Source organism: Jaculus jaculus, chromosome 5, assembly GCF_020740685.1.
Source record: "Jaculus jaculus isolate mJacJac1 chromosome 5, mJacJac1.mat.Y.cur, whole genome shotgun sequence".
Taxonomy (NCBI): domain Eukaryota; kingdom Metazoa; phylum Chordata; class Mammalia; order Rodentia; family Dipodidae; genus Jaculus; species Jaculus jaculus.
In genome coordinates this window covers 11,597,775-11,617,488 of record NC_059106.1, presented here as the reverse complement: position 1 = coordinate 11,617,488, position 19,714 = coordinate 11,597,775, and the positions used below count along the sequence as shown (strand labels likewise).

The 19,714-nt window shown below is 48.7% G+C and overlaps 1 protein-coding gene across 3 annotated transcripts in view; it reads left to right on the top strand.

The window, feature by feature from the left end:
* The window catches only part of Tarbp1 (TAR (HIV-1) RNA binding protein 1), a 62,092-nt gene extending 42,378 nt beyond the window's left edge, over positions 1–19,714 (top strand). Inside the window, exons 18-30 of one of the 3 annotated variants that reach the window (XM_045150373.1) lie at positions 1,328–1,518; positions 1,679–1,750; positions 2,901–3,021; positions 4,943–5,053; positions 6,876–7,025; positions 8,278–8,364; positions 11,378–11,574; positions 12,462–12,543; positions 15,189–15,360; positions 16,425–16,616; positions 16,699–16,823; positions 17,896–18,032; positions 19,369–19,714. In XM_045150373.1, coding sequence (XP_045006308.1) covers positions 1,328–1,518; positions 1,679–1,750; positions 2,901–3,021; positions 4,943–5,053; positions 6,876–7,025; positions 8,278–8,364; positions 11,378–11,574; positions 12,462–12,543; positions 15,189–15,360; positions 16,425–16,616; positions 16,699–16,823; positions 17,896–18,032; positions 19,369–19,537 — 1,806 coding nt within the window. In that variant the 3' untranslated portion in view covers positions 19,538–19,714. Of the gene's footprint in view, positions 1–1,327; positions 1,519–1,678; positions 1,751–2,900; positions 3,022–4,942; positions 5,054–6,875; positions 7,026–8,277; positions 8,365–11,377; positions 11,575–12,461; positions 12,544–12,679; positions 12,839–15,188; positions 15,361–16,424; positions 16,617–16,698; positions 16,824–17,895; positions 18,033–19,368 lie in introns of those variants that run through there. The other 2 variants (XR_006637215.1, XR_006637214.1) reach the window with 2 other exon arrangements.

The window sequence follows — 19,714 nt, the reverse complement described above, 5'->3', positions numbered from 1 at the left end:
ACAGGGTCTTTGGCACTGGGTTTTGCCACCCAGGGTTGTCTTGAGTACAACCCAGTGGGGTTCCATCTTGCCTGAGAACCTGGGTGCCTTCCAGTCTGAGGGACAATGGGAGGTTGGTTCTGATTTTTTTCCTGGCCTGTGCTGCCCCTCAGGACCTGGTCTGCCCACAGCTAAAGGCCTCCGTCTGGTTCTGGCTTCCTCGGGCTGAGGATGGCCCCTGGCAAAGAGGAGAGAACACAGTACACCGAGACACTAATTCCTTTTCATTCTGTATCTGCGGGCACTCCTCTGTCCTGGAGCATTCAGAATGAGTAGTCATGCCAGTGACATTGTGTTTGTGCAGACAGTTGAGAGATGAGGAATTAGCTGTCTGTTCTTGTAAAATTATTTCCACAAGAGCATTTCAGATTTTTTAGACTATAATCATTATCATAGAATTCCCATTCACCATTTTAACAAGGAAATAAGTTATACACAAAAGTAGAGTTACTCTTCAAGGCCCTGAGGTTTTTTGTGTTTATGTTCTGAAGCCCTTTGATGGAAGCGTGATTGATATGAGTGGCTGTGTGTATGCAGATTTGGTATTTTTGCAGATAGGCTATGTGTCAGTCACTTCTTGTTGCTGTGACGAAAGCACCCCAAGGGAGGGAGGGCTTCTTTGCCTCGAGGTTTGCAAAGGGATACAGTTCCTCGAGGTGGAAGGGCATGGAGGAGGAGCATGTGGCGGCCACTCCCGTTTTGTTTGCAGTCAGGAGCAGATGGGTGCTGGTACTCAGACGCTCTCCTTGCATTCGGCTGGTTCTTCGTCCTGGGGTGGTCCTGCTCATGTCCAGGGTAGGTCTTCTCTCCTGAGCAGAACCTCTGAGCACACTCTCACAGGACACACCCAGGGTGCATCTCTTAGGGGATTCTGAATCCAGTTAAGTTGACCATGAGGATTAACTGTCTCAGACTGTGAGGGTTTATTCTTTAGAAACCAGAATTTGAGAACATTCAAGGCATGGGGTTAGTAACAATTTTTTTTTTAATATTTTTTTGTTCATTTTTTATTTATTTATTTGAGAGCTATGACACAGAGAGAAAGACAGATAGAGGGAGAGAGAGAGAATGGGCGCGCCAGGGCTTCCAGCCTCTGCAAACGAACTCCAGACGCGTGCGCCCCCATGTGCATCTGGCTAACGTGGTACCTGGGGAACCGAGCCTCGAACTGGGGTCCTTAGGTTTCACAGGCAAGCACTTAACTGCTAAGCCATCTCTCCAGCCCAGTAACAAATTTTTTAAAATGAAATTGTCCAGAGAGTAACCAGTCTGTTGTGTGTCATTTCAGATTATGTTCAAGATGGTTGAAATGTCCACTGTGAGAACAGGGGTCTTCAATGTTCTGATCAGTCACTGCTGCCAGTCTTGGACGGTGGCTGCATCCAGTGTCTCTCAGGGGTCTTTATCGAGTGCCAAGGATTACAGTGAACTTGTCCTGGAGGCTTGTGTGTTTGGAACTGTGTTTAGGCGTGATCAGAGGTAAAAATGCCAGTGTGTCACCTTGTCACGTGCCGGTAGAATTGGTCTTTGCTTTGAGGCCTTCACTGAGGTGGCTGGAAAGGATCAGTTAACTTTGGACCTTTCATTTTTTCCCATCTATTTAATTTATTTTTTCTTTTTCATATTTCTTCCCGGAAAGACTCATCCAGGATGTTCAGACCTTCATAGAAAATCTTGGACACAGCTGTGCAGCCAATGTCATTATGGAAAAGTGAGTGTGGTTGGTTTTCTGTTTTGCCGTGAGATGTCCATATTTAACATTATATCCCAGATTTGGTGTGTTTGTTAGTGACCTCTAATCCACTGTCTTAGTTACTGTCTTTCACTGATTGAGTGCCTGATGAGAAGGGATGAGGGCCATATTTTGGCTCCAGATTGAGGCCACACAGCCCGTCATGCAGCGGGCCCTGCTCATGCCATGGTAGCAGAAGGCTGAGTGTGACTTCTCACCTTAGAGGACCAGGAAGCAGAGACACCAGAAGCAGGGCAGGGCTGTCCCCTGAAGTCCCCTTCCCCCATGAGTGTGTGTCTAAAGATAACAGAGCTGTGCCTGTGCAAGTGGTTATTGGGAATGGATATGACAGTGTTGGCTGTGATAGGTGCAGAAACTTCTGTCACTTTTCTTTGATTCTGTCCATTAGTGCCATCATTAATTGTTTTTAATTTTTGTTTTCTTGGCTGAAATAGCAGAGCAATAAAAGTGAAATTTTCCAGTGCATGGTTGCCAAGCACTGTTTTCCACTGGATACATTCTTTAGTGTTGCACTACAGTGACATTTTAACATTTTTAACAGTTAAAATGAAATGTGGAAAGACAACCATTTGGAAATGCTGAGAAAACGGGCTCTGGGGCAGATGTGGAACACAGGATCCTGCCCATCCGAGTGCCCCGGGCCATATGGTAGAGAATGAGCAGAGCTTCCTGGTCCTTTCCCTAGCTGGCGTCTGCCCTCCCCAGAGGAAGCCTCGCAGACAGGAGCAGTGGGGCACCTCGCCCTCAGCTCTGGGTGAGCTTGTGCGCACCCTGCCCATGGTCTCCTTCACGTGTTTTCTGTTGCTGTCGACCCTAAACAAAAAGGATTGCATGAAGCATGGACCTGCTTCATCTCTGGGAGGACTTGACATTTGTGATAGCATTTTGGAAATAACAATAACTTTAAAAAATTTTTCAAAACATGTTAGTGAGCGGGGTGTGCATACCTTTAATCCCAGCACTTAGGAGTTTGAGTTAGGAGAATCATTGGGAGTAGACCAGCCTGGGGCGCTACACATTGAGTTCCAGTTCAGCCTGGGCTACAGTGAGACCTTACCTCAAAACAAATAAAACATTTTAGCCTAGATTATCATTTTATATTTTCCAGTGCTAAAAGAGAAGAATGTTATGTGAGAATTTGTGCTGTCAAATTCCTGTGTTTGTTGGATGGCTCAGATACCTCCCACAAGTTATTTATAGAAGATCTAGCAGTCAAGCTATTAGATAAGGTAAGTACTTTCTTTTACTTTGGAAAAAATTGTGGCATTCCAGGGTCTCTCACCACTGCAAATGAACTTCAGATGTATGCACCTCTTTGTGCATTTGGCCTTATGTGGGTACTGAGAAATTGAACCCAGGCCCTGCAGGCCCTGAAAGCAAGTGTCTTTAACCCTGAGCCATCTCCTCATCTCTGAAACATTTTTTCATTTGGAACTTTAATCTTTAATATATGAACATACTGTAATTTGGTTATATTCCCATCAGGCTGTCTTCTTTTGTCCCCTCTCCCCTGCCACCATTCTACCAAGGGCCCTCCTCATTCAAGGTGGTCTTCCCTCTGTTGTCTTATTCCTTTTCTCCTTCTGTCCTCTGTATTACGGCTGAGATGGGAGAGCGTACTGTTCTGCTCTCGGGGAGCTCTGTGGGAAGGAATTCATTATTTCCAGGCCACAAGACAATCCACAAGGCTGGTATGCGGAGTGTATATAATAAGCTTTATTAAACAGTATTCAGAGAGCAAAGACAGAAATAGCAACTTTTACTATAAGCAAGAAAGCATCAACACGCAAAGGTACCCTGAAAATGGGAAACTAACTCATTAGAAGGCTGAATTCAGGATGGTGGTTATGTTGGGGCCATCTAACCCTATAACTGAGAGGGCCCTGGGCTGGTTGATTGTTTATTGAGAGTTCTCAGTAAAGAACAAGGTGAGCTACCCGGAGCTGTTGGAGAGGAGTCGTCTGTAACTGCCTCTAGCTGGCTGCAGGGTTTCTGGATTCTCAGAACCCTGGCCCTGTGCACTTTTCTTCATTTCTAAGGTAACTATAGAATCCCCAGAAGTGGAGGATTTTTCCTTCAAAGTATTTATGGGTTCAGAACAGTGCTGGTCTTGTGGGGGAAATCTGTAACCACTGTGGGGTCATGAATGCACCAGTCAGTCTGTCCATGTCAGAAGGCAGTACCCCACAGTAGGCCTTCTCAGCCCGTGGCTCTTACATTCTTTCTGCCCCCTCTTCCCTGAGCCTTGCAGGGTGTGTTAGAGATCTCCTTTGGTATTGAGCTCTCTTCTTATTTTCTGTTTTGGTGAGTTTTGAGTCTGTCCAGTGTTTCTGTGTTACCACATCATGTTGTGACATAATATTTTTCTAAATAGGGTTGGAGAGATGGCTTAGAGGTTAAGGCACTTGCCTATGAAGCCTAAGGACCTGTGTTCCATCTCTCTCCAGATCCTATGTAAGCCAGACACACAAAGGTGAGGCAAGTGCAAGGACGCACATGCCCAGTAGGTGGCGCAAGCATGTAGAGTTCGATTGCAGTGGCTGAGGCCTTGGTTGCCAGTTCTTTCACCCTCCCTTTCTCTCTAAAAAAAATTTTTTTTTCTAAGTATCTCTTATTAAAATAAAGCATGAAGATGTGCTTAAAACTAAAGGCTTCAAAGTAGAAGGACTGTTTGGAAAGGGGATGATGGGACGGGATTATGATCAGGGTACTTTGTGAATATGTATAGAGGTTGTCAGTGAAAAGTTTGAAGAAAAAAACTGGAGAGGTGGCGCAGTGGTCAAATGTGTCTGTTTTCCATTCCCAGGCCCCACATAAAGTCACATACAGAGTCTGCAGTTCATTTGCAGCCACAAGAGACCCTGGCATGTCCGTTTTTTCTTTCTCTCTCTCTCCAAAAAGAAAAAAGGCTGGTTGTCTGGTTCTAGGCAACACAAGCCTTTAAAAGCCGGAAGAGCTGTCTGCTAATGATGAAGGGCTTAGTGGTGCCCCCTTGTGTCTAGAGAAGGCACGGCACCAGCCAGCATTCTTGGCCCCAGTAGACCAGAGAGGCCTTGAGTCCCCGGTGCCTGCGTTGGAGTTGTCGCCACTTCTGTTCCCGTTGCTCAGCAGAGCAGTGGGGGCCAACGCGATTCCCACCTCCCCCTGCAGGAAGAGGCGGTGTCCAAGACCAGGACTCGCTACCACGAGAACTCCGTGCAGCACCGCGTGAAGAACCGGGCATGGCAGACTCTGCTCGTCCTCTTCCCCACCTTTGACCAGGTACTGCTGCTGCTCCGACCCGCTCCCTCCGCGTGAGCAGAGCCCTTCACGGGCATGAGCTCTTCTGTACAAATGGGTGCATTTTTTTAAGTTGGAAGTTAATCTTAAAATTTCACTCTAGTGCATAAAGTGAGAGTTACGGAGAGGTATTACTGCACTCGATGTTTTTCTCCATGGATTTTTTTGTTGTTGTTGTGAATGTAGTATGTGTGGTGTATGCACATGTATGTGTGTGTATGGCCTGTGCACATGTGTGTGGAAGCTAAGAGAAGACATTGGGTATCCTCCTTTATAGCTGTTCCATCTTATTTTTTCCTGAGGCAGAGTGGATCTTCCTCTTCTTCGGTTGGACTGATTGACCAGTGGGTCCTAGTGATTCTCCTGTCTCCACCCCATCAGTACTGAGGTTATAGGCTTGCACAGCCATGCCCAGCTCTCTGCACAGGTGCTGGGGATAAAACGTGGATTCTCATCTTGTGCAGCAAGTGTTCTTAGATCCGCCAATATTTTTTCATTTTTTTAAATTTTTATTTATTTATTTGAGAGTGACAGAGAGAGAGAGAGAGAGAGAGAGAGAGAGAAGCAGAGAGAGATAATGGGCACGCCAGGGCTTCCAGCCACTGCAAATGAACTCCAGACGCATGCACCCCTTGTGCATCTGGCTAGCGTGGGTACTGGGGAATTGAGCCTCGAACCAGGGTCCTTAGGCTTCACAGGCAAGCGCTTAACCGCTAAGCCATCTCTCCAGCCCAGACCCTCCAATATTTTAAGTGTTAAAATATTATATGCTATTTGATTAGAAAATGTAACTGCAGAGTTTTGGAACAGTTCAGGGATTAAAATAAGCCTCTTTGAAGGCCAGCAGGTGGTTCATTAGCTAAAGGGCTTGCCACACAAGCAGGAGGACCTGCATTTGGATCCACAGTACCCAAATGAAAGCCTGGTTTGATGGTGTGTGCCTATAGTCCCTGTGCTGGGGAGGCAGAGACAGGAGGATCCCTGGGACTCGCTGGCCAGCCCTTCTAGCCTAATCAGTGAGCTCTAGGTTCAGTGAGAGAGCTTATCTTAAAGAATCAGGTGAAGATTAACTGAGGAAGAGGAGACTCCCAAGAGTGCCTTCCAGCCTACACACACACACACCACACACACACACGCACGACCACAAACACAAGATGCATGTGCACACCTCATAGGCACCAAAAAAAGAGAGCTCCTATGCTCATGTTCTACCAAGAGGCTCCTTTAAGACTCATTTTTTCTTTAAAGTAAAGAAATATAAAAGGTACTATTTTAAAAATACGCTTATATAACGTTTTTTACCCACTTCTTACATATGCTTCCTCACTCAGGCAGAAGTCCAATTGCGAAGAGAAATGTGGGTGAGCAGGGAAGGTGTGGTCAGGGAGCAGCAGGAGGCTGTGAGGCTGAGATCGGGCAGCTGTGTGCACCGGCTGGAAAGGCAGTTTCTTTCCCTTCCAGACCTCTGCGTCCCAGTGGCCCAGGTTCCAAAGGTTTCATAAGACATGCATACAGATCTCGCTAATGAATGAGTATATAGCTCTGGGAAAAAATGATTCGACTTCTCTGTATCTTTCTCTTTCCTCATAAAAACACAGAAGATAAAAACCTCCCTCACAGACTGATGTCAAAGCACATGGTAGTCAGGATGCATCCTCTGTCAGGCTGCACTACCTCAGGTCTGTGAATGAACAGGGTAGATTAATAAATTACCTCAGGTAAAACTAACCCTTTTTAAAATTGGGACTTTTTTTAAAATTCAAAAGTAATAGCATATTAATAATTTGTGAATTTTTCTCCTCAGAACTTCTTGAGTGGAATTATTGACAGGATTTTCCAGGCTGGTTTCACTAACAATCAAGCTTCCGTAAAGTATTTCATAGAATGGATTATCATATTGATGCTTCATAAATTCCCTCAGTTTCTTCCAAAGTTCTGGGACTGTTTTTCTTACGTAAGTAAAGGAGATTTTCTTATTTCACATGTTTGTGTATATTTGTGAAGACAGGTACACGCATGCCACGGCCAGGGAACAACTTATCGTTCTCCTCATCTGTCCACGTCGTTTGAGGCACGGTTTCTTTTTCTTTCCTCCTTCTCTTTCTTTCTTTTCATTGTCTTTCTTATTTTTATCTTTTTAGTGAAACTTTCATAAATTTAGACAATGCATCATGATCACAGTCCCCTCCAAACACCCCTTCTTCCCCCTCCCAAATCCCTCCTCCACTCAGTGCCTTCTTTCCAAGTAATCTCTTTTCTATCTTATTTTATTTTGTTTTATTGTTTGGTTTTTGGAGGTAGGGTCTCTCTGGTCCAGGCTGACCTGGAATTCACTATGTAGTCTCATGGTGGCCTCGAACTCACAGTGATCCTCCTACCTCTGCCTCTCTAGTGCTGGGATTAAAAGTGCATACCAGCTGGCTTTATTTTTATTTTATTTATTTATTTATTGGTATTTTGAGGGTAGTGTCTCACTCTAGTCCAGGTTGACCTGGAACTCACTCTGTAGCTCAGGCTGGCCATGAACTCACGGTAATCCTCCTGCCTCAGCCTCTCAGGTGCTCAGATTCTCTGGATTCTTGTCTGCTATTTTTTGCTGTGCTCACCGTGAGCTTTTGGAAAATTCTCCTGCCTCCACCTCATCTCATAGCGTCAGCATCAACATGCTGGGGTGAGAGAAGCCCGCCATGGCGTGCAGCTTTTCCAAGGGGCCTGGAGGTCACACTGGTTATTCCAGCTCGGGCTGCGAGGGCTTTGTCTGCCGAGCCTTCGCCCGCCCCCGCCCGGACGTTTTCTTCTTAATGCTGTTTGAGACCAGGAAATGGTTTCACCTGCAGTAGGAGGTGGTTTTCTGTTGGTGCTTATTTTCGCCTTTCAGTTAAATGTTATCAGATTTTCAGCCACAGGTCTCTGAGTTAATTAGGAGACAAATTCTTGCAGTTCATCTTGACTAGGTTGTGATTTTTATTTGAATATTGTCACATTCCAATAAAGAGAGAGGTCCTGGGTTCTCCCTCCGTTGCACTTCAGTATACGAGGGGTCACTCACCCTAGTCACCTTTGGCTGCAGAGAGCTCCTCTCCTTTCGGGCATCCAGCCCTGTGCCTCACACGGCCTGGACCAGGCTCCTGTGGGGAGGAGGCTGTCTCCTGTCTCCCGTCCTCATAAACCCAGAATGAACATGCCTGTGTCTCGTCCTCTCCCAGGGTGAAGAGAAAGTTAAAACAAGCATTTGCACGTTTTTATCTGTTTTAGCACATTTGGACATCATTATTCAGAATATTCCAGAAAAGGTGAGTTCAATTAATTTGCAAGAAGAGTTTATGGACGTTGATTTCTGAAAAGGAATAAATCTGTGTGCCAGGCTTTACAATGTAGAGTGCTCTTTCTTGTACACTTTACACTTTCCCCCTTTTTCTCCCTGCCTGCACCGTGTCAGAGTCAAACATAGTGTGGGGTCCCTCCTTACAGACACTAAGTACCCCCCAACCCATGGTGCATCAGAGTGTGACTCATGTTGGTGTAAATGGTTTTAACTTTTACTTTTTTTGGAGGCAGGGTCTCACTGTAGCCCAGGCTGACCTAGAACTCACTCTGTAGTCCCAGGCTGGCCTCAGACTCACTGTGATCCTCCTACCTCATCCTCCCGAGTGTATTCCCTGCCTGAATAGAGTTATTTAATCAGCAACCATGCAGACAAACTTACGGGAGGGTCACCTAGAGCTCCACATGTCCTGGCTCTTTTCTGCTTCCCTCCCTTCTTGAGAGCTGGAGACTCATGCTCCATCCCCGGCCGCACCCCGCCTCCACCTCCCTGGATGGGCCCTGACTTCACCTGCCGCGAGGCTGGACTGTGCACGTGGTGTAACTGCGGTGGGTCGTGTGCCTGCACATGGTGTCTCCAACAGCTCAGTAGTGGCAAGACGGGCCATGGATGGGTGTTGGTGACATGTCGAGTGAAGGCATGGAAGAAAGGCTTGCTTTTGTCTGTGCTCTACCCTTCCGGAGAGTTCCATGTGCTGTTGGCATGATCACGCTGTGCACATGGCTGCTGTCAGTCACTAGAAGCTAACTGGGAGGCTCTCAACGGTGCGGCCATGGAGTGCTGTCAGCTGCACACACACAGATGTCCGTGCACATCTGCACGCACAGTCTTGCACACATACACACATTTAAAAAGCCGTCATGGTGGGGAGATGGCTCAGTGGCTAAGTGTGCTTCCTGCACAGCAAGCATGGGGCCTTGTGGGGCCTGAGTTTGAATCTCCAGATGCCACGTAAAAGAGCTGGGTGTGGCTGCACGCACCCCTAACCTCCGTGCCCTAGGCGGGAGCGGAGATGGGGGCTTGTGAAAACCAGCAGGCCCCAGTGTCAGCAGGAGACCCTGATCCACATGAGCGGGCAGGAGGGTGACGGGTGGACACCTGACCTGACCCTACGGCCGCTGCAGGCGAGCACATGGGGCACTGCGGGGCACGTGCACGTGCACTCGCCACACACGCTACATTCACACAAGCAAAAGAGAAAAAAGGAACTGTGTATTTAAAAGCTGAAATAAATAAGTTTGGTCTCCCTGGTTTCCACATCAGTGTGTGTCTTCTGTGACCTTTCATATCTGCTGAGCTACATTATTTTAATACCTATTGATCTGTTATTTTAATTTAATTATTTTTGAGGCAGGGTCTTACTTTGTAGCCCCCTGTCGCTGCCTCAGTCCCGTGTGCTGGGATTACAGGCCTGCAGCATTGTTCTTGCTGAGCTGTGTGATTTCAGAGGACAGGTTCACAGGACAAGACCACAGAGCAGTTTACTATTATTATGCTTCTTGATTGTTGCTCTTGTTTGTTTGTTTTGGTTTTTTGAGGTAGGGTCTCACTTGTAGCCCAGGCTGGATTGGAATCCACTACGTAGTCTCAGGCTGACCTCAGACACACAGTGATCCTCCTACCTCAGCTTCCCAAGTGCTGGGGTTAAAGGTTGGTGCCACCATGTCCATTGATTTTTGCTTTTTAAGGCAAGGTCTTGTAGTGGATCCAGGCTATTTTCAGAGGTGCCATGTAGCCCAGGATGACCTTCCTGCCTCCACCCCCCAAGTGGTGAGTTACAGCACTTTTTGGGGACAAGCTCTAAAGTAACTCAGGTTAGCCTCAAACTCACTATGTTGCTGAGGCTGGTTGCTGCCTCCTCCCATGTGCTGGTTGACAGGTATGTGCTTGGCCTTATTCCCTGTACTTTTTTTTTTTTTTTTTTTTCCGAGGTAGGGTCTCACTCTGGCCCATGCTGAACTGGAATTCACTTTGTAGTTTCCAGGTGGCCTTAAACTCAAAGTGATCCTCCTACTTCTGTCTCCCAAGAGCTGCAATTAAAGTTGTGCTCTATCATGCCCGGCTTCCCTCTACATTTTTTTTTTTTTTTTGTTTTTTTGTTTTGAGGTAGAGTCTCATTCTGGTCTAGGATGACCTGGAATTCATTCTGTAGTCTCAGGGTGGCCTCGAATTCACGGCGATCCTCCTACCTTTGCCTCCTGAGTGCTGGGATTAAAGGCGTGCGCCACCATGCCCGGCTTTCCCTCTACTTTTAAAAATTTAATTAAATTCATTTCTTATGTTTGCATGCACATGTATGTAAGAGAGTCATGTGTGTATGGGTGCACATGTGTGGAGATGCAAAGTCAACCTCAAGGGTCATCCTCCATCACTTTCTACCTTATGTCTTGAGACTGGATCTCTTACTGAACCCGGAGCTCAGCAAGTGGGCTAGACTAGCTTGTGAGCAAGTCCCAGAGCGGCTCCTGTCTCTACCACCCCAGCACTGGGATCTCAGGCACACGGTGCTGGGGATGGAGTCAACCCCAGCAAGTCCTTGACCACTAGGCCACTTCCCCAGGCCTCTCTTCTCCCCACTTACTTGTTTTGTGGTCATTGCTCAGTGCTGTGTGGCCCAAGGTCACCAGTGGGGAGGTCAGGAGCCTAGCACTAAGAGGAGGAGGAGGGTGGGCACTTCACCAGCAGCGGGGCCCTGGCAGGTATTTTAGCCTCAGTCATGTCATAAGAACCTTGTAGATGTGTCAGGTTAGCCTAACAGATGACGTCACCCAAGCCTGCCTAGAACAGTAATAAAAACCAGGAGTCTGGGGAATCGTTTCCCTGGGACTGTTGGAGGTTCTACTGAGCTGACTGGCCCAGGAAGGGAGAGGAAGCCCACGGCTGTGCCAGTGAGATGGGCCTTCTCCTCATTTACCATTCCTCCATGAAGTAAGCCCGAGCCGCTGTCCGCCCCCGCAAGCCGCGTCTCCTTGCCTTTGCAGAGGCCGCCGCTGAAGCAGGCCGTCACCGTTGCCCTGCAGTGGTGTGTCAGCCACAACTTCAGTGTGCGGCTCTACGCCCTGGTGGCCCTCAAGAAAGCCTGGCACCTGTGTAAAGCCTTGCACGTTGAAGACTGTGACACGTGGACGGCCATCATCGAGGGCAGTCTCGGCCAGGTGGAGAGCATGCACGGTGCAGGGTGAGGACATCTTGTGGCTTCTGTCCCTCCAGCAGAGCCTGGAGGTCCCGGGAGGGGGAGTTGTTGGGGGACTGAGCTCATGGCTCTTTTGGGCATCACTGTCCCACCATGCTGGGCAGAGAGCGCTTAGTCAGGCCTAGGGCCACAGGTAACACTTTGCTGTATCGCTTAATGATTATTCCAGAGTGGCATTTCCTACTCTTCAGCTTCCATCCTTTATTTTATTTTTATTTATGTATTTTTTCACATGACACTATGCCCAGTTCAAACCCTTGTCTTTTTATTTGAAACAAGGGTTCATTTATCCCAGGCTGGCCTTGAACTTTCTATGTAACCAAGGATGACCTGGACTGTTAAGTACACCTGGCAGTCCTCCTGCCTCAGCCCTCTGAATGCTGGGATTAAACATGGGGGGGGGGGCTGTCCTAGGCTTGTAATCCCAGCACTTGGGAAGTGGAGACAAGAAAATCAGGAGGAGTTCAAGGCCAACTTGAGCAACATAGTGAGTTCCAGGCCAGCCTGGGCCAAGTGGGACCTTGTCTCAGAAGGTTCACTGGGTAAAGTGTCTCCCATGCACGGCACCTGAGTTAGGTCCCTGGGGTCTATCATCCCATTGATGTGGAGGTGGAGATAGATGGACTCCTAGAGGCCGGTGGCCAGCCAGTCTAAGCTGCTTGGGGAGTGGTAGTGAACTCAGCATACGCAAGGCTGGGTTCAGCCCTCCACACCACACAAACAACAAACAGTGCGTTGATGTTGGAGACCTGGATGTGCAAAGCTAGGGTAAAAGTCACCCGCTTACCCACTCCCTAAATTGGGCAGACCCCCTTGAAGATCACCAGTGCTGCTTTGCTGAGGTTGGAGGCTCACTGCCCGCTCTTCTGCAGGAACGCCCGGAGGAACTGGCAGCGCGTCCAGGAGCATTTCTTCTTTGCCACATTTCACCCGCTGCAGGATCTTTGTCTGGAGGTAAGCGGCAGCCTCGTCGGTACAGGCCACCGAGGCCGTGCTGGCTGTGAGGGGTTCAGAATGAGGCTCACTCCCTTCCTGTTTACAGTTGTCCCCTTGACTCAGCAAAGTTCTCTGATTTTGTCACTTCACGCAGATGGCTTGCTTGCGTTTCTCTCTTTGGCAGTGACAACTGGCTAGTCATTCTCACTTTCCATCTCTGGCAGCGTCTGGCTTGTAAACCTTGGAAGGGAATAATTAACTCTAAACAGAATTCAGAACAGATTTCTAAAAGGAAGTGGGAACATGTGTGCAGGTGAGATTTTATTGTCCTGAAGCCCCTTATTGATGAAAAACAAAAAGGTCTAGTCTTGTTAATAGCTTTTTTCGGGGGGGGGGGGGTTGTCTCTGGTTTTTAGGTTCTGGGAAATAAAAATTGTATGGTAAATGGTTCTTGGTTTGTACTAATATGATTTTATGAACCATAAACCTACTTTCTATAGTTGATATAAATTGCTGATATGTAAATTATTAAAATTAAGTTGATCATGAAGCTTTCTTCTTTTTTTTTTTTTTTTTTTTTTGAGGTAGGGTCTCACTCTAGCCCAGGCTGACCTGGAATTTACTGTGTAGTCTCAGGGTGGCCTCGAACTCTCACAGATCCTCCTATCTCTGCCTCCCCAGTGCTGGGATTAAAGGCGCGTGCCATCACGCCCAGCCATTTTTTTCAATTCTACTCAGAAACTATGTTCTGCCTTTGAATGAAAGCAATCTGCCTAGGGCTTCTCCTCTGAGGATCTTGAAGGAGTGGGTTGCCATAGCCACCGCACGCACACTGTAGTTTTCATCGTGGACTAAGTTGTCTTGAGAAAGCAGCTGCGTGCTGTGGGCATGCACCACAGGACCTCGGTGTAGGTTTGTTTCTGATACACCACCAGTGTGGTTTCTGTCAGGACAAGACATCTTAGGGGTCTGCAGATACTTTAGCTCTGCTGTGTTCCTTGGCCCCCAGAGTGAGCTGTTTGATGCCTTGCTGGAGAGCTCTGTGGCTCTTTAGTTCCTGGGCAGCGAGTCCCTCACTGCCTCTTTCCCTCACCGTGGCCCCTCCTGCCTCACTCTCACCTGTTCCATACTTGAGTCAGGCAGTGCGCATGCAGTGGTGAAGGAGTTCGCTGTCACAGACTGTCACTCGCTGTGCTGCGCCTTTGCATCTGGGCTGTGCTTAGCACCCATCTAATAAACTCATTGCCATCATTACGCCACTTGAGGTTTGCACACGTGTGGCTAGCATGAAGAAAACCACATATGCCTAAAGCCGTCCGTCAAGACGTGTGTGCTATTCTGAGTTAAGCATTGCGTGTTTCCCGGGCTTCACCCTCACATCCCTGTCCACGCTGGCTGCTCTTGAGGGAAGAACAGAAAGGCGGGCTGCGGAGCTGCATGGTGTTTCTGCAGGTTGTGGACCCTGGCCCTCCCCGTGTGTTTTTATTAGTATATTTGTGAGAGAGTATGGGCGCGTCAAGGCCTCTTGTCACTGCTGATGAACCCCAGATGCGTGCCCCACTTTGTGCATGGCATTGTGGAGCTGAAGCCAGTCCACACAGAGCCGCCATCTCAGCCTCAGCCCCTGCCGTTTCAGCCCGATCTCGGCTCATCCTCCTCGCGCGTGGGAGAGAGCTGAAGCTGAGAAAGGCCGCGGGCTGCGCTGTCTGCCGGAGCCCAGGTTCTGGCTCTGCAGTGCCGTTGAGTAAGAGACAGGCTGTCAGCCGTGCTTCCTTGCTCGTGGAGTTGTCTGGCTGTTAGGAAGTTGCTTTCATACCAGTGTCTCTTCTCAGGGATTCTCTAAATGAAACCTTCTCGGGCACTGCCAGGCACAGGCTGGAGCCTTCAGGAGAGGGGCCTGAGCTGCCAGGCATGGCTTAGGACCCCCAGGCTACAGGAGGCCACTTCCTCTCCAAGCCCCGCACTCCTGAATTTAGGCTCTGCCCATAACCCTGTGACCTTTGGCCAGTTGCCTAGGAAACTCCTCAGCCTTCACACAGCCCATCCTCTGGAGACCCTAGACCACCTGACCCCCCTGCCATTGCCTACGTGCTGGAATGAATGTCCCCATATGCTAATTAGACATTAGAAATGAACTTGGTATGTCCAGTCCCCTTATGGTCCTCCCCCCACCCTCAGATGCTTATAAACCCATTTCACTGACAATAAACTAAGAGAGCTGTTCAACTTTCTCCTGGGAGTGTTTCTCTCCTCATGCACCCCCCCTTGCCTGGATGCCTTTGGGCTCCCCCCAGAACAAGAATCCAGGAACCCACAAACCCCTGCTTTTTTTTTTTTTTTTTTTTTTGGTTTTGTGAGGTAGGGTCTCACTCTAGCCCAGACTGACTTGGAATTCACTATGTAGTCTCAGGGTGGCCTCGAAGTCACTGCGATCCTCCTATCTCTGCCTCCTGAGTGCTGGATTAAAGGTGTGTGTCACCACGCCTGGCTCCCCTGCGTATCTTAAAGCAGATGTGACGTCTACAGGATGTGAAAGTGTATGATAAAGTTGATACGGGCATGAAGAAACACCAGTGATAACAATTAAGTAGCACTATTAACCTGCCACATATTTCTTTGCTGTTTTTGAAGGAAAATACTTAGACTCTGTGATTTTCTTACAGACCATATTCTATAGCCTCCCGCGGCTCTCGGGAGTCTCTGAAGAGGAGTGGATTGCCCTCAGCAAATTTGCCAGCTTCACCGAAATCCCCTGTGACACCCAGTCCCAGTGGTACCTCTCTAGGACCGCACTTTGTGAGCTGAGTCCAGGGGACTGGGCCCAGCAGGACAGAGGTAAAGGGCACCTTCACTATCTTTGGCTCACTAGCTGAGATTGGCTGATGTTAGTCCTTGAACAAGTAGTTGAGAATGTTGCTTTTCCAATGACCTGGGGCCTCTTTGCTTTGAGAAAAGAAAAGAAAGGGAAGGGTAGATTGTATGTGTGGAGTACATGTATGTGCATGTAAGTGTGTGTTCTTATGTTTGAAGGTTTGCATGCGTATGTGTGTGTGTGTGTGTTATGTGTGAAGGTATATGTGTGTATGTGTTATGTGTGAAGGTGTACATGTGTGTGTGTTATGTGTGAAGGTGTACGTGTATGTGTGTTATGTGTGAAGGTGTACATGAGTGTATGTATGCCGTGTGTGTAGAAGCCAGAGGTTGATACCAGGTGTCTTCCTTAATTGTGCTCCATCCTATTTTGTGCGATCGGGTCTTCTTCACCGCAGAGCTCACTGGTGCAGCTAGACAGCTAGCCAGCTTGCCGTGGGGAGTAGAGGTGCACGCGGCCACGTGTGCTGTTGTCACGGTGTGGAGAGCTGACTCAGGTCCTCACACTTGCACAGCACGTGTTAGTGTGTTAGTGCCTGTTGCTCCAGGACCCTTGACCAGGACTGTTATTAAAAGTTCATTTTGCCATAACCCTGTATAAAGTGGAAGACTTCTCTTTCCTTTTAAATCATGAGTTGGTTTTCATGGCTCTTCCGTGACTATTTCTGGAAAGGCACGCGTTTTCAAAAGGACCAAACTCTGAACTGTCTGTCCCTGCCCCATGCGCGATAATGCAAAGCTCTTCGCTTTGGTCCTTCTGGGTGCTGTCAGGTGGCCCTCTACCCACATCCGGGCAGGTCCAGCTCTGCCCAGCCAAGCCTCCCTTGCTCTCTTCAGAGCCCTGGCCCTCTTCCGAAGCTCCTCTTCCACCGGTCCTCTTTCTTTGACGGAAACCAGCCAAGAAAGTGCTTTTAGAAACTCGGAAATTCCCCTCCGCTGCTTCTGGTCCAGTGTTGGGTCCCAGCCTCGCATGAGAAGGCAGAGTTGACACTGTTCACGGACGCGGCGGCTTTGGTCTTCCCGCACAGGCTCCGCCCCCGGTGAAGCAGACAGCCGGCCTGAGTGGGCCGATGTCCAGAGGAAGATCATCCCCTGGCGAGCCGCTGCTCCCGAGGCCGACCTGGAGCTGCCATGTCAGGAGCGAGCCTCCAGGCTGGGAAAGTCCACTGGTGGGCTGATAGTGGTGGCCTCGCTCATTGACAAGCCAACCAATTTAGGAGGTAAAGCCGTTGCCTTCCTGCTAGCTCCCTTAAAAATGGCGCAGGGGGTGGGGTACTTGGTAATCCCGACTGCTCTGTGCAGGGCTGTGCCGGACCTGTGAGGTGTTCGGAGCCTCGGTGCTTGTTTTGGGCAATCTCCAGTGTGTTGGTGACAAACAGTTTCAACATCTCAGTGTCTCAGCAGAACAGTGGCTTCCTCTGGTGGAGGTAGGTGGAAAGTAGCTTATTAAAAATAATACTTCAGGGCTGGGCGGGGTGGCACACACCTTTAATCCCAGCACTTGGGAGGCAGAGGTAGGAGGATAGCCGAGAATTCAAGGTCACCCTCAGACAACATAATGAATTCCAAGTCAGCCTGAGCTAGAGAAGAAACCCTACCTCAACCCTCCTCCCCCACAGAAAAAGAAAATTAAAAAATAATAATACTTCAAAGTACAATGTAGCCCTGTCTATTTCAGTTTCCTTGATAGAAATCTTCAGTGGGGCAGCACCCTTTTCAGAATCATGTATTCCACTTTTCTTTTGATTTATTTATACATTTATATTTATATACATTTATATGAGCATGCAGTACTTACAGCAAGGCATCTCTTAGGCCAAGGTTTCAAATTCTTCCACTTTCCTCTTGAAAATCAGCTCCAAGAGGCCAGAGCCACACAGTCAGGTGTCTAGCAGCAATCCCACTTCTCAGTACCACTTTACTGTTGCAGTCAGGTTCACATTGCTGGTAGAAATCACCCAACCAAGAGAAGCTTCTGGGAAAAAGAGGTTTATTTTGGCTTATAAGCTTGAGGGGAAGCTCCAAGATAGAAGGGAAAAATGATGGCATGAGCAGAGGGTGGACATCACCTCCTGGCCAACATAAGGTGGACAATAGCAACAGGAGTGTGTGCCAGATACTGGCAAGGGGAAACTTGCTGTAACACCCATCAGCCCACCCCCAACAACACACTGCCTCCAGGAGGCGTTAATTCCCAAATCTTCATCAGCTGGGAACCTAGCATTCAGAACACCTCTAAGTTTTTGGGGGACACCTGATCAAACCACCACAGGCTCAGTCCTTGCAGTATTCCGGGAGCCCTAGTGGCTGTGGCAGAGATGACTGATCAGGGCTGAGCCCCGGGCTTTCTCCTCATTGTGGTAACTCGGCCGCCCTGGCTATTTTACTGCCACCTTGCTTCTGTGTCCTAAGGCTCTCAGTGGAGCTGCTGAAGTAAGTTATTTAACTGATTTTAGAGCTATCCCTGATGATCTGCTCTTTTTTTACATGAATATTTAGGTGAAACCAGCTCAGTTGGTGGATTATCTGCAGCAGCGAAAAGCAGATGGCTACACAGTCATTGGAGTGGAGCAGACGGCCCAAAGCTCAGACCTGGCCCAGTTCCGCTTTCCTGAGAAGTCGCTGCTGCTGTTGGGGTGAGAGGATGCTCTGCTCGGTTCTCTGAGCCCCAATTTAGAAGATGCTAACATTTTACAACCTAACTAGACTTCTGTGGTCACGCCCATGCCTTCCTGTTGATGTGTACTCATGGGAACCCCTTGGTTCTTCTATCTCACCTGGCCAAGGCAGTGAGGGAAACCAAGAATTAGCCTGAAGATGTTTTCCTGTTTGCTTGCATGTGTGTGCACATACAGATACATGTGTGCAGACAGCTTTGGGTGTCACACTCAGGAATGTGGTCCACTTTCTTTCTGTGGCAAGGTCTCTTTTTTGGCCTGGTGCCCACCCGTCAAGGTGGGCTGGCTGGTCAGCGAGTGCCTGGGAGCCGCCGCCTCTGCCTCCCAGCGCTGGGTTACAGGCCGCATCACAGCTGGCATCTTTATGTGGGTGCGGGATTGAGCTCAGGACCTCATACTTTACCAACTGAGCTAGCTCCCCAGCTGTGACCATGCAGTTATGGTCTCTTGACCATATGTCTTATTTATTTCCTAGAACCATGGATTTATTTCATCTATTAATCTGTCTCCCACAATGTTCAGGACATCTATGAAAAAGAGAGTTCCCTTTTCTAAATATCTATTAAAATTTCATCTGTGTTGTGGTTGGTTTTCTTATTTTGCATAGGCACATGTTCATATGTGTGGGCATGTGTGGGCCAGGGTTGATGTCGTGTCTTCCTCCATTGTTCGCCACTTTTCACTGAAGTACTCTCTCACTTGAACCCAGCGCTCACGTGTGGCTCATCTGGCTACCCAGCCTGCCCTCGGGACTGCCCTCCCCCACTCTACTCCGTGGGTTACAGGTGCTTCCGCGCCCACCCAGCCTTTATGTGAGAGCTGGGGATCTGAACTCTGGTCTTCATGCTTGAGGGGCAAGGTTTTAACCCACCAAGCCATTTCACCAACCCGTCAAGTTTTTTGTTTTTGCTAGAGATCAGCTGAGGGCCTTGGGTATGCTAGGCACCCTGCCTCCCTCTAGTTTACTTTGTAACCTGTAACGTGGCCTGGGATGTCGCTCCGTTGGGAATGTGTTTGGCTGTGGATGCTACCTTCTCACCGCTGGGACAAACACCGACCGCAGCGCCTCGTGGACAGACAGGGTTACTTACTTCAGATGCCAGGGAAGCCTCACTGTGGTGGAGGGGCGGGCTCACTCCACCATGCTTCCATAGCAGAGGGACCGGTCAGGACCCACACGCACACGCACAGCCAGCTCCAGCAGGCTCTCAACACACCTAGCGAGGTTGGGCTCCATTTCTACCCCCAGTGTATGATAGGGAAGCTAACACGTCTTCCCATCTCTCCTGTGCAGAAATGAGCGGGAGGGAATCCCAGCCAACCTGATCCAACACTTGGACGTATGTGTGGAGATTCCCCAGCAGGGCATCATCCGTTCTCTGAACGTGCACGTGAGCGGGGCCCTGCTGATCTGGGAGTATACGCGGCAGCAGCTGCTTGGGCGTGCGGAGCCTGCCGTCTAAAGTCCACCTCACCCACGGGCTGCTGCGGAAACCCCATCTTCCATACTTTATGGACTGATGAAATAGATTCTGAGATGCACCAGGATGACTTGTATTTCTCCTTCCTTGTGAGGTAATACCAAAACTTTTTCATGTGCCTTAAAAGATAACTCCTTTAATAAACTTTTTAAGTTGTAA